Here is a 14479-nt window from a genome sequence, read left to right as displayed (position 1 = left end):
TTGTTAAAAAGAAAAAAAAAAGTGAAAGCAACAGAAGGAGAGTGGGCTAAAAAAAAGAGAGAAAGGCGGAAGCGAGGATGGGGGTTGGCTGGTGGTGGCAGCTGGTTTGATTATCGGATTATGAGGAACCTCGCTCCCTACTGACCTCTAAGACACGCACAAACATAGACGAAGGCAGTAAATAAGAAGCCAGAAAAATCCCTGACTTTAACATGAAGAAAATGGACGCTTACAGGCTAGATGGACTAATTATGGAGTCATAACTGATAGCTCTGCTCACACAGCACGTTTCAACAAACGACATCTCATCATCCTCAACTTCAGAGGGCAACATTTTTTCATTGTTGTCATCCCGCCATGTCACACAAATTGAAGATGATCTCCTATTGTTATTTAAATGGAGGAAATCTTGAGAATGACTGGATAATCTGCTGGAGGAGGACTTAATCACACTTGCGCACACACACTCACACATTTTGTTTGGACATCCATTGTTTAGGTATTAAATAATAATAAAAAAAAATTGACTGTTCTGAGTTGTGGGTTTACTGTCTACTGCCATATTTTGTTAATTGTCATGATGGATAGCACATTAAAAAAACCTCACATTAATCTCTTAGTATATTTGTGCAGTAGTTTTAGTTTACTCATTTCTCAATTAGAAGACTTGAAAAGAAGCAAATTAAAGCAATCTGCGAACAGCAGTGGGTATTGAAACTGCTAAATGCTTTGTTGTGGTGCGGAATGTTAAAACAAAATGTACATAATGACTTCTGGAAAAATAAAGGCCATTTCTTCTTTTCTATGAATTACATTGCATTTAGGTGTGATGTTGGAAGTTATTCAAATTTGGATGAGGATTGAAATACAAAAGAACACAACATAGCTCGCTCTACTCTCTGGCCTCGCAATAAACAGTTATGACACTCTGATGAAGGTTAAGAAGACTAAGCTTGCTTCAGTAGCGCATGAGACTTTGACTGACATGTTGCAAATCCATCATTAGACATTCAATGAAACTTGAACAAACAAGGTCAAACATCATCTCAAGCGGAGATGTGAGTGCCTGTGGAGTGCAGCAGAAGTCGCTTTAAATGGGGGGGGGGGGGGACTATAGCTTGAAACTCTTGCGCCGTCGAGAAGAGATGAGCGAGATTACTGCTGCTGGCTAATACCATCATTTATTCATTGAGAAATATATATCCGACTTTGCGATAGAAAGCCGTGGAACCAGAGTGAAGCACTCTGATAGATACAAAGTGAGGACAGGTGATTTGGCACATAAAAAAATCCAAGTCATAAATAATTAATCAGCCTTTATGGTGCTTTAGCGTGCATGGAGACAATAAAACATTAATATCTTCCAAAGGCCACAAATAGAAAGTTACTTTGGTATATGTTGTTGAACAAAAGATTTTTTAATAACTTGATAGAAGCCTTTTTGACCCGTGTGGATATGAAGACATCTTCCCCTTGAAAAGCAGCAGAGCGCTTTAAAGAATGAACACGCTGATGCGGAATCACCAGTAAGGTCCCACTGGTGCCAGAACACCAAGCGGGTCCAATAAGTGTTCGGCTTTTAAGATGCTCCCTGGGTCGACAAGTGAGCATTCCAGCGCTATCTCACGTTCCCAGGTAGCTTGACTAATAGTGAAAGCTCCTTGAATGTCAGAGCCTCCCAAGCTCACATCCAGTTAAGATAGTCTGCAAAGTCAAGTTCAATGAAACGCCACAGTTGCAGCTGAAAGCAGACACGAAAATATGTTGTCGTTTTTTGGAGGGGGGGGGATGGAAACAAATAATCTACCGAATGCGATTATAAAAAATTGGAAAGTTGAAAGCCCCTGAGGTCATTTGGAATTCAACCAACATTTCTGAGAAAAGTGATGAGGGAACCGCTGCCAAGCATGTGGTCGTTGCATACCTCAATTCAGTGACAATGAACTCTTCATATTCAAAAGGAGTTGGCCGGTGACAAGGTGTTGGTGTGTCAAGTGAAATAAATCTGAGAAGAAGAGAAGCGAGGTTACCTTGGCCAAGAGATGAAGCTCAAAGCTCAACACCACGGGGATGCTGGTTCAACGTCATCGACCGGTAGACGATTGTGGCAAAATAAAAAAGCGATTTAGCAAGCGTAGACAGACTTGAGAGGATGCAGCAATCGACCATCAACCCCCAACAGTCTTCGGACCCCCAGCTGTGCTGTCCTTGAGCAAAATACCGATACCATGAACCGCTCCCCGGGTGTCAAATCACTTCCCGCTGATCCACTTTGTCATCATCGCCGTTACCGGGTGATTGGATTGGCATTGTCAAAGTTAGATGTCTTTCCGAGTTGTTGTTTTGCTTTAACTTGCTTTGCAATTGTATGACAATTAAGAATGTTGTAAATCAGATGGATGAGCTGCATCTACAAATCATTCCGCCTTGATAAAACAATATATTTACTGTTGTTTACACATTGGATATATCTTTACATATATGTATATATTTATACGTATGGTCATAACAAATGTGAAAATTGTACTTGGAAAATTAAAATCAATAAATAATTACAGTATAATGGAATGAGGCATTGAAATTGAAAAAAAATCCATGATTCTACTGTAGACGAATGTTAACACCAATAATGGCGCATTTGCTCGCAAGTTTCCATACAAAAGGAACACAAGATATTATTTTTCAGACAGCATTTTTCCACCAACAATAAGGAAATCCTTTCACAAGGCACGTTTGGTCTCTTAAGGAGACTTGTGCCGTGGTTTAACAAGTCCAAAAACTCTACCCACCAAAAATTGTAAGCTTCATTCAGTGTGTCCTAAATGATCAAATTCTAGCCTTAGATGTGAAAAAAATTAGCTTTTCATTTTCAGGGCATGCATTACTCATGAACACTGCAAGTCGATAAAAAATTGAATGAGTGTGTTTGAGTGTATAACTTTTCTACATTTAAAACAGGAGACAAAAGTCAATTTAGCTTACATTGTAAACATTGATATTTGTAAGGCATAGGGACCTGCAAACCAGGTTGGCACTAGATGAATAACTGTACATGACTAAGAACCAGTAGACGAAATTCACTCCATTAATTTGCCAGATATCAGAATGAATTGTGAGTTGGTGAGCGATATAATCCGTTTTGTTTAAATGAATACTTTCTTTCGTCATATGATGTCAAGTTCATGGGATGTACTGTAGATGTAGCAGACACGTCTGACAGGATTAAATGCTTAAAAGGCTCCTCTTGCTTTTCTCATTCATATTCATCACTACTGTTGTGGTTGAGATTCTGGCTGAGTATCTGCTCTCTTGCTCATTTAAGAGATTGGGATTAAGAGTAAAAAGCCCAAAGGGGGAGATTTATTACAACTGGCATGCAAACCCGGTTAAAAAAAATGCAAAAATTGGATTTAGGGTGAACAAAAGCCATTTGCTGCTTCTCCGGAATACACAAAATGTCTGTCATGGTGCCTTCAACCCATTAGTGTTCAAGCCATCTCGACTCAATTGGATGGGTTCAATCCCTTTTTACACGGCGCTGTCAACATGGTTTTGTTCGGCCTGTATGCGACCCTCCTCTCCCTCTTGCCAGAAAAGCCCTCAAGTGCATGAAAAGGTTGACCTCACAACAGACTGCTGAGACAGATAAGACAAGGTACGCTGAGCTCTCCATTTGACAGCCACAAAGTGAAAATCTCGCAAAAGTTAACAATAGTCAACTTGTTTGACAATTCAGAATGTTACTTTGATTATTGCCTGTACATATGTCACTGATGATTATTTTGATTATTCGGACCCTAAACAGATTATCTCTAATTTCTTTTTTTTTTTTTTGGAATATGAACACACTGGCCTTCAGAAGCAACGTGTTGTGTTGTATCCAAGGTTATAGTGGATTTGTGCTGTTGTTGTTTCTCTGCAAAATTTGTCAACACTAAAATGGGTAATATCAATTAATACGAAAAAATGTATCCTAAAAAATACAGTCTCTGTAGCATTGCAAAACACACACACGCAGCTCAGCCACTGGCTGGACTACTGGTTTCTGCTCTGTTTGTTTTGAAAGCCTTTCAAGGCCTGAGGTCAGTGATTATACTAAAAGTGGAACTCAGTTGAAAAAAACACTGACACACACACGCACGCACGCACACACACACACACATGCACAGGGCAAGCCGGCAACATTAGGGTTCAAAGCAGCCTTTTGCAACAAAAGCTTTAATCCTTTACATTAAACCGGATAGTTCGCTGCACTGACACAACAGCCATCTCGCCCGTTAAGTCTCTGCCCATTAGCCCATATCATACTTCCACACATACGTCTGTTGTACTTCCTAGGTTGATCTACAGCCTCACACAAATCCGCACAACTCTGACCTCTGACATGCACGTGACAGCAGTTAGCAGCTGGAATGTGGCGGCTGCCAACATCCTATTTGTGTCTTCCTTTTGTTGCCGCAGCTGTAAATGTTTTCTTCCAAATTTAAAAATACTTCATTTTGTATCTGGGATATTTTCTTGAATATTATTTTTTCTTATGACCTTTTACTTTTACTCCCAATGTGAACTTTATCTTCCTTGTTTTGTCAAACTAGGTCTGTTACTTTTTTCATCCTCCACGGATCACAAACATTATGTAAAATAGAATAATAGAGTTCCTTGCATCTTAAGGCGGAAAAGTGACATTGAGAAATTTGAACCATGGAGCATTAACGACAACGGAAACGATTTGAAGCAAGATATGCCCTATTTTAGAAAAAAAATATTTCGCAAAATTGTTTGATGTCTGCTAGAAGAACATGTCAAAACCAGCTACAACATTCAACAATTATTTGTTCAAACTGTTTTTTTTCTTTTTCTGCATTAGCAGATTGGGTTCAGGAGTGATCAAAATGCAATGCAATGCTACAGAGACTCTATTTTTTAGTATACATTTTTTCGTATTAATTGATATTACCCATTTTAGTGTTGACAAATTTTGCAGAGAAACAACAGCACAAATGGATATTGTGCATAATTGACAGTAAAAAAAACGGTTTAGTTGTGAACATCCATTAAAGCACGCATGGAGAATGTGAACCCCTAGAGCAAACCGTGTACATATGCAGGTCATTGAAGCTACTGACAGGGTCTCAGGTCTCAGACTATGGCATGATTGCTGGCCACAAACAACCCAAAATAAAAGGTGACATCTGGTCCACTGAGCCAATGGCGGGGTGCGGAAACTGGGACTTGCTGCACCACCTGAGAAATATTTAACGTCTGGCAAGCAACTGTGGACCAGGAGAAGATCTAATGGCTTCTAATGGGCTGGTGAAAGCACTCTTTGGTGGTCTTAGAACAGGCTTGACGTGTACAGTATGGATACTGTATAGTCAATACATGTAGGTGGCTGTGGTTGCAGTCAACATGCTCATGAGGTTTGAACTTTTGCTTTTACAGAATGGGCTGTGTTCCCTGAATGAAACTCCATATTACATGAGGATGGCACTCAGTACAGCATAAACCTCCACCAAGGGTCAATTAGACCCGCATCAAACTCTTGTATTACTTGGGCAGCAGTTGAGAAAACCACTAAAAGTCTCACAACACAAAACATCAGTGGGGGAAAAAAGGAAACGTTGAATCGGCCACAGCTTGTAATGTGGTAGTGTATTCTTTGACCCACGCTGTAATGGACTGTGAAAAATCACATTTGCTTGCTTGTTTGGTTGGTTGGTTTTTAAATGTCTATTTTCCATGCAAATGTGTTTAAGTGCAGTAAGAAATAAGCTTTTACTATATTTTTAAAGGACAACATTTTTGATACACCCTTTATATTCTAATTGTTCTGCTGAGAACATTTGTTGTTGTTTTCTTGTAGGACGTACAGCAAAATTGTGGTTCACCACTGTGGGGGAACATTATTTACCATTGATGTCCCCAGAACAAATTGCATTTTCTTATTTTGGCCTCCAGCAAAGCCTTGCCTCTGAGAGTTGGCGAGTGCAACCAAAGCCGTTCTTGGCCACTTGGTCTTTTTTTTTTCTCTCTCCCTCTCTTTGATCAAGGGCACCTTGAGCTGACACCCTTTGTGGTGCCACTCTACAATAAAAACATGATTTGTCTGCAGTCTACTGGCTGACCCTGCAGCAAGATGCATAATCGTGTGCATAAAAACTGGCTAAACATGATTGGGCAACGCATTTCAACAACAATGGAGTACAAACATGGAAATTATATCAATAGCGTAGAAACTGAGAGAAAGAGCTAGAGAGGCCAAGTTAAAAGAGAGAGGAGTGCAGCCCCTACGCTCTCTGCCATGCACAGATACTATTGACTAAAAAGATGTGAATACCCTCTGAAGCACAAAGCTTTTGAGCCTCCTGAGAGTATGTACTTTGTAATCTGAAAACGGGGAAAATAAACACACAAATATGATTCATAATGTAAAAAAAACCCAACAACTTTTGCCTGTTCACCGCTACAGTATACACACATCTCTTGCACAAGTATGCAAGTACACACTGCTATATGATAGTTATTTGAAATATACTTTATATATCGTTATATGGGTCTGTGGAATAATTAGCCATGCAAATCACGAGTCCGACGGCGCGCGTACGCGGCATTGTTTACACGATCGATGATCGATGTATTTTATGATTTGGAGTGACACAGATGGTTTGATAAACGTGTTATTTATGTAATAATCATTTGAATAACTCTGAATGTTACGTTAGGCCCGTTCTCAGCCTCTCGTTTGTGTATGTCACGTTAGCATACCGTATCGTTTAGCCTATTGTTGCTGGTTCGTGTCTGTTTTTGGTGTTGGATTTTGACAAATACATTTGCCCCAAAAGTGCGACTCCGGAGCGACTTATATATGTTTTTTTTTTCACGTTATTGTGCATTTTATGGGTGGTGCGACTTATACTCCGGAGCGACTAATAGTTCGAAAATTACGGTAGTAATATAAGGTGAGAGAAGAGCAGAGTGAAAACTGAGGGAGGAACATGACCAGTGAGTCAACTAATAGGAATGAATTCATCCACACATCTATGCATATAGAGAATAAAAAAGACCAGAAATCGTAGACACACAAGCGCAGAGCAAGCGAGAGAGAAAGTGACAGCTATGCTCCGAGCCTGACTGGCGCAAAATGTAGTTTCATTATAATCGCATAACTGTCACATCCTGGAGGGGAAAGATAGTGGGAGAATCTTATATGTGAGTCAGTTTTAAAAAGCTGAATGCTCTGTGGAACGATTCAGTGGGGCACCGTTTTGGCACATTTACAAGTCCGCTAGTATCTGGACTGATTCCCATTAATAAATGAAACTTACATTTCTCACTGCACATGACACAAAAGACAGTACCTACACACGCAGTGCTATAACTGCTGATTAACACCACCAAAAATGAAACTGGGAAATCATTGAAATACTTGAGATTTTTCACCCTAAAGAAAGGCCAGTGTATATTTCATCATAAGTCATTGCAGTTGTGTACATAGCGTAACCACTGAAATTACTGAATGGTTCACAGCATTATGATTGAGTCAATTAGGTCCAATTTGTAACATTAATAACAAAAGATGTGTTGTTAAAAAAAAATTCAAGCATTATGTAAAAATGGACTCCACACCTCACTCACTCACTGTTTGACCTGCAGTCATTCGTTGTCCAACTACCTCATTTGACTGTCAGCTGAATTCTTTAAAAACCACAGAAAATGAGTACTGTATAAATGGATACTGTCACTGCTGATTATGGTACAAAAGTAAGAGAATTTAATCAAATGTACATATGCTCAAGCACGTCTGCCTCACAGTTAGGAGGGTGCAGGTTCGATTCCACCTCCGGCCCTCCCTGTGTGGAGTCCGCGTGTGTTTTCTCCGGGCACTCCGGTTTCCTCCCACATCCCAAAAACATGTTTAGTAGGCCGATTGAGCACTCCAAATTGTCCCTAGGTGTGAGTGCGAGTACAAATGGTTGTTTGTCTTTGTGTGCCCCGGCACACCGGTTCAGGGTGTCCCCCACCTACTGCCCGATGACGGCTGGGAAATGGCCGACTGACTTTCTCGGCGTTTTAAAAGCTCCAAGATGGCCGCCTTGCATGGCTTCATGAGACACTTGCTCATGTTGCAACGTGATTTGCTTTTTAACCAATAGGAAACCAGGAGGTAATTACCGCTCGACGCCGTGTTTGTTTGTTTTCTTAGTAGTCCGATTCGACATTTTTACGTGTTTTTTTTTTCTTCCAGCACACCCGCGACCCCCATAGGGACTAAGCGGTTCAGAAAATGGATGGATGGATGGATGGATGGATGGATGGATGGATGGATGGATGGATGGATGGATGGATGGATGGATGGATGGATGGATGGATGGATACACGTGCTCACAAGCTCACACACACGTACACTCTCCCGAGTCTGCTCTTCAACAAGACAACTTAACCAACCTTAAAAGCATTCGTTTTTTTGCACAGTCTACTTTTAAGGCAAAATGTTTGCAAACTATCTATGAATGTTAACATTTATACCCAATGAATAGGAGTGCTCCATCTATAGCCAACAATGTCACAGATTTGTTGACACGCCATTCCATCGTTCAAAAATGAGACTTTTTTTAGGGCTTTTCGGTTATCTTCATGGTATTTGTCACAGTGGACTACTACACACACTTCCCTCCTGTGTCCCCATTCAAGCTCTCTTACCTGTGACAGTGATCAGCATGGGAGCCGCCAGAGGCCTGTTATTATCCAGTTTACGGCTCAGTCGGATCTCCCCACTGGTGTGATTGAGCAGCAGCAGGTGAAGCTCGTTCCCCCTGTCAATCGTGTAGTAGAGCCGGTCCGACACGTCAGGATCATTGGCGGGGACTCTCCCGATTATCCCGTTGGGGAAACTGTTTGAACGGTTTGACACAAAGTTGTTGAAAATAATTTGGAAGTCCTGCAGACTGGGTTTGTTGTCATTCTGGTCCACCAATTTGATCCGTACGGTAGCCCGGCTCACTAGAGGTGCTGAGGTGGCCTGCACTACGATGACGTACTCGTTGCGAGCCTCATAGTCAAGATCAATAAGTGATGTCAGCTCCCCTGAGAAGATGTCCATCTGGAATATTTCTGGAATGTTGCCCTCCACGATTTGGTACATGATTTGAGCATTGGCGCCCTCGTCCGGGTCCGTGGCGGTGATCTGTGCCACCACAGAACCCACGGCACTGTTTTCCCTCACCAGAACTTCAAAGTCATCAGCAGGGAAGACCGGAGCATTATCGTTGACATCAAGAACCGTCACTTGGATGTGGACAGGTGTTCGCTGAGGAGGTACGCCTCGGTCGACAGCATATGCTGTGAGCTCATAAAATGGCACGCTCTCGCGGTCCAACCGGCGAATGGTTCGCACAATGCCGGATGTCGGTTCAATGGTAAAGTCTCCATCGCCATCCTCGCCGTTTTGGAAAGTGTACTGCACGCGGCCGTTGGCGTGTGCATCTCGATCGGTGGCTGAGATTTGGAGGACACTGGTGAAGGAAGGCGCGTCTTCGCTGACAGTTCCCTGGTATCTGGGGCTGATAAACTGAGGTGCATTGTCATTCACATCATTGACATTCACCTCCACATACGTGGTATCGGATTTCTGCGGTATGCCGTTGTCTTTGGCAGTTATGGCCAAAGTGTAGGTCATCTGGTCCTCATAATCAAGCTCCGTCTGCAACGTGATAGCGCCTGATGAGGGATCAATGCGAAACTGAGGGATATTGTCCTCCAGGAAGTATGTGATGCGGGCATTTTCACCGACATCGTCATCTGTTGCACTGATGACAACCACGGTGCTCCCAGCCGGCCGGTCCTCGTTCACGCTCACAGAGTAGTGTGCGCTCTGAAACACAGGCCGGTGTGTGTTGGCATCAGTGATGTTGATGTGCACCTGACAGGTGTCATGGAGCGTGCGGTCTGAGGCAGTGACGGTTAAGACATAGCGCCGCTCTTGTTTGTAGTCCAGTGGGAGGGCCAAGGAGAGCAGCCCGGCACCTCCCGCGGTGCTGATAGCAAAGCGGTTCCTAGTGTTCCCGCCTGTGATCTGATAAGTCACCGCACTGTTGACGTCCCGATCCATAGCCGTGACTGTTACCACACTCGTTCCTACCACGGCGTCCTCATTCAGGCGAGCGTAATATTCTTTTTGCAAAAACTCGGGGTGGTTATCATTAACATCCATAACTGTTATTGTAACACTTGCCGTGGCAGAAAGAGGTGGCATTCCGTAGTCCCTGGCCTCCACGCCAAAGAAATAGTGCTCGACAGATTCTCTGTCAAGAATGGATTTGACGGTGACCCAGCCCGTCGCAGAATTGATGACAAACGGTGTGTCGGAACCGGTGCCGGTCAATCTGTATTCCAGACGGGCATTGTCACCAGCATCGGTATCGATGGCTTGGATGTGGAGGATAGAGCTTCCCACTGGTGAACTTTCAAGCACGGAAGCTTGAAACGGTGTGGAGACAAAGATGGGCGGGTTGTCATTGACGTCGGTCACCTGCACACTTACGATGCCAGTGTTGTTGGAAAGTGGCGGTCGGCCATTGTCTTGCGCACGGACGCGGAGCGTGTACTCCCGCTCGGCCTCGTAATCCAGGGGCGCCACCACCTGAATTTCCCCTGTGACACTGTCGATGGAAAACTGCCCACGGCTGTTCCCGCTGATTATGTTATAGTGAACCGCAGCATTACTGTCTTTATCCCGGTCTGTGGCACTCACACGGAGGATTTCCGAGTGAGGTCTCACGTCCTCCTTGACCGCCACAACATAACGCTTCTCGCTAAATTGTGGCACATTGTCATTTTCATCCAACACAGTGATGAAAACTTTAACTGTTGTTGAGCGCGCACCCGGTTCTTTGCCCTGGTCGCTCGCCTCCACCTGGAGCGTGTAGTGCTCGTTTGTTTCCCGGTCAACAACTCCACGGGTCATTATGAGCCCCGATCGCGGGGCTATCTCAAAAGCAGCTTTCCCAATTGTGGCAGAGTCGCCGACAAAGCGGTAACGAATTTCGGCATTGGCCTGGGAGTCTAAGTCAGTTGCTCTTAACTGAAGGATGGGGTACCCTTCCTCGACATTCTCCCTGATGGTCTCCCGGTACTCTGTCTGCTCAAAAATTGGAGCGTGATCATTGCGATCTGCAACTTTAATAGCTACCATTGTGGTGGCAGAGAGACGAGGGGAGCCATGATCTGTTCCAGTGATTCGGAAATAATGTTGATCCATGTGTTCTCGATCTAAAATCTGCGTGGAGGTGATCAGGCCAGTATCGGGGTGGATGTGGAAATAGTCAGATGAGCGGCTGTTCATCAGCGGTGCCATGCTGTAGCTCACCCTGCCGGCCTCCCCCGCATCGGAATCTGTGGCAATAATAACAATAACAGAGGTCCCAGGTGGCTGGTTTTCAGCTATTTCTACTTGGTAGTTATACAGGGAGAAATGAGGATGTCTGTTAGCTGCTCGTCGAGAGCGAGACCATGGCATCAAGGTTTTATCATCCCTCTCTATTATCAGCCTTTCCAGGCTCCTCTCTCCCCTTGAACTGTGCCACTCTTCAGCTTCTCCCTCTGGCTCCCTCTCACCCTTTTGGCTTTCATCAACCATGCTCTCTTTCTTGCATCTTTCCATATTTGACTGTGTGATGGTGGCGGCGCTGCTGAACCTATCCTGACCCTTCCCTTCCTCTACCGCTCTCTCCTCAGTTTGGCCTGGCTTTGTTGTCCCCTTTTCGCTCTGCCTCTCTCCCCATGGTCCTCTCCCTCCCATTAACTCGCCCTCCCCCACCTGTAATTTTCTTCCCTTAGCAGGGCCCTCCAGCCCATCCCTCTCAGCCTCGCCCTCCCTCCTCGCTCCTCCCTCAACCCCCATCTGCCGCCTTTCTAATGGTCTGACGTCATCTAACAGCCTTTGCTCACTGGACATAATTATTTCTGATTCACCAAAACCGTGTATTGCTTTCCCCCCCTCCTCTTCTTCGTTGTTGTTATTACTGTTCATGTTGAATCCCCGCCACATAAACATTCCAACATTCAGGGGAACTGTCCCTAGTACTGAATTCCACTTGTCCCTCGCAGAGAGGGGCAAAAAGAGAAATTCACTAGACCGAGTGGTTAGGTTGCTATGTGAAGCCAAAAGGGGATGTTTTGCTGAGAGGAAATCATGTTGCAAAAAAGGACTTAGCTTGGTTGAATGAACAGGAAAATTCTCTTGCATAGAAAATGCTGACTCAGCTACCTCTGAAGTTACTTTAACTTTCTCATAAGAGATAAAGAAAAGTTCAGTGGGTTCAATCTCTGCATCACAGGGTGTGTGTAAGCTTTCATGCATTTTGGTACATATAAACCACTGACCTTGCATTTCTTTGAGTCTGCCTAGTCTAAATTGGAGGAGTGGATTTTTCTGTATTGTCCCTCCCCCGAGACCCATAAATTCAGCAGACAATCCACAACATGTCCCTCGTCTCTTCAAATAGCAAATGCAACCGTTGGTGACCTCCCTCCTCTCTATCCAGCCTTCATAGATCCATCTCTCGGTAGTAGCCACTGTTTTCTTCTCATTATCAGCCCTACATTGTCGAGTCAGAGTCGCAAAAGCCAAATCATTAAGCGCATAATTAGATAAGTTAATGCATTTGTTGCCTTGGCACACCCCTCCTCCTCTTCTACCCCTCCTTTCACCCTTTTCTTTCCACCTAAACATTGTTGGTGCACCACATCTGTCCTCTTGCTCCCCCTCCAACCGGTCTTTCCTCTCCCCCCTAATGCGCTCCGTGCAGCAGGCTCCCTCAGCCCCCACTCGGATGCTGCTTGGGTCGATAACGCTGTGCCTGCCCAAATGAGAACAATTACCAGCTGGCCTCCTAACCATGCCGCCACCACCATCATCCTCCTCCTCATCATTATACGCCTTTTGGTACTGATAACTTGAATTCTGGAAAACAATGAATGCAGGGGCGTTTAGAATGTCATCCAATTTCGTTGCTTGGCTCCAAAGTGAATTTCTGCTGAAACAAGAGTGTGACTGAAATGTAGACTTAGTAGCCTCTGTCCACGTTGAATTGTATCCATAAAGAGAAAGGATGCGACAAGGCACAGGGTCGGGTGATGGTTTGTGAAACGTGGCGGGGGCTCCGAGTCTCCTCCTCACCTCACGAGCCCTCTCGCGCACCTCTCCGCCACTCCTTCCTCCACTTCCGGGTGCGTTGCGCAGGCCAAATGCTCGCACAAAGGCTGCGCCACGTTCTGCTAGGTGTGGCCGTGGCAGCGCGCGCGTTCCGGTAGTCCTTTGCACCGTCCGTTTTTTACCACTCTGAACCGGCGAAAAGCTGAAAGCGGCCGAGGTGGATGGCGGAACAACGCCCTTCTCCCACCCCCCAGAACGTCTCCTGTGTGTCACACCGGGGCGGAGATGAGGAGGAGGTAGTATCGGTGGCTCGTCTCCGCACCTCCAAAAGGTCCCAACTCCTTCCCGTGCCTCCTTTCGTGATCCCGGCATCCCTCCCGCTGCTGGTCGTTCTCCTCCCTCCGGCTCTGTCCGGCTGGCTCCCGGCGTCTGCCATTCTCGCTCATACCGCTCGCTCGCTTTACCGGCATCCCGATGGCGGGGGCCCGGGGTGCCCAGGTCGTAAGACCCCGCTGCATTCCCCGTCCGCGGGGTGATGGCGAACAAAGAGCCGAGGAAGAGAAGAAGCAGGTGAAGACCCAGAGGCGAGAGCGGGGTGAAGCCCGGTAGCAGTGTAGCCATTTAGTCTCTTCCTTTCTCGGTCTCTCCCCTCCTATATCCTCCTCCACCTATCTCTCCAAAGAGACCGTCTTTCCTTCTTGCCCGATCACTTTTCTCCCCTCCACTCCACTTCCAGAAGCGCCGGCACCGCCCGAACCCTTTCCCCAGGCTCCCCGTCTCTCCGTCAGCCTGGAGAGTTGGCATCTAAACGCTGTGATGCGTGATGCTGGGGCTGCATGTGTCAGGAGCTGCGCGGTGGCGGCAGCAGCAGCAGCATCTCTCCGCACCTTCACTCACATCCAACATGGCTCACACGATCACTGGTTGCCTCTCTCACTCGCGCACACACATACACGCGCATTCACGCACATGCACCCCTGGCGCCGGCACAAGCCTCCAGCATCTGCACGCACACAATCAAACTCTCCTCCTCCTTCCTCTTTCTCCCCTCCCCTTTACGGCCAGCATCTTTACCTTGAAGTGATACAGATATAGCCCACCAACACCGAGGGGACGTGTAGTTATCACCACTTGAACTCGTTGCAACATCCTGCACGTTTCTTGAGAAATCTAAAATGTTCATGTAAAAAAAAATAGATGGACATTTAGATGCTCTGAAAGTTTGTAAACCGTGATTTGATTTATTGAAACGTTGTTATTATTATTATTATTATTATTATTATTATTATTATTATTATTGTTATTTCATGTTTCTGCAGTATTTAT

At 45.1% G+C, this 14479-nt stretch overlaps 1 protein-coding gene across 1 annotated transcript in view; it reads right to left on the bottom strand.

The window, feature by feature from the left end:
- Window positions 1-13774, bottom strand: part of celsr3 (cadherin, EGF LAG seven-pass G-type receptor 3) — a 60740-nt gene extending 46966 nt beyond the window's left edge. The window contains exon 1 of the mRNA XM_085925916.1: window positions 8701-13774. Coding sequence (XP_085782042.1) covers window positions 8701-13774 — 5074 coding nt within the window. The remainder of the gene's footprint in view (window positions 1-8700) is intronic.
- Between the last annotated feature and the right edge of the window lie 705 nt (window positions 13775-14479).

This window comes from Syngnathus leptorhynchus, chromosome 1 (genome assembly GCF_054491065.1).
Source record: "Syngnathus leptorhynchus isolate UIUO chromosome 1, UIUO_Slep, whole genome shotgun sequence".
Classification (NCBI taxonomy): domain Eukaryota; kingdom Metazoa; phylum Chordata; class Actinopteri; order Syngnathiformes; family Syngnathidae; genus Syngnathus; species Syngnathus leptorhynchus.
This window is presented reverse-complemented; position numbering and strand designations above follow the sequence as displayed.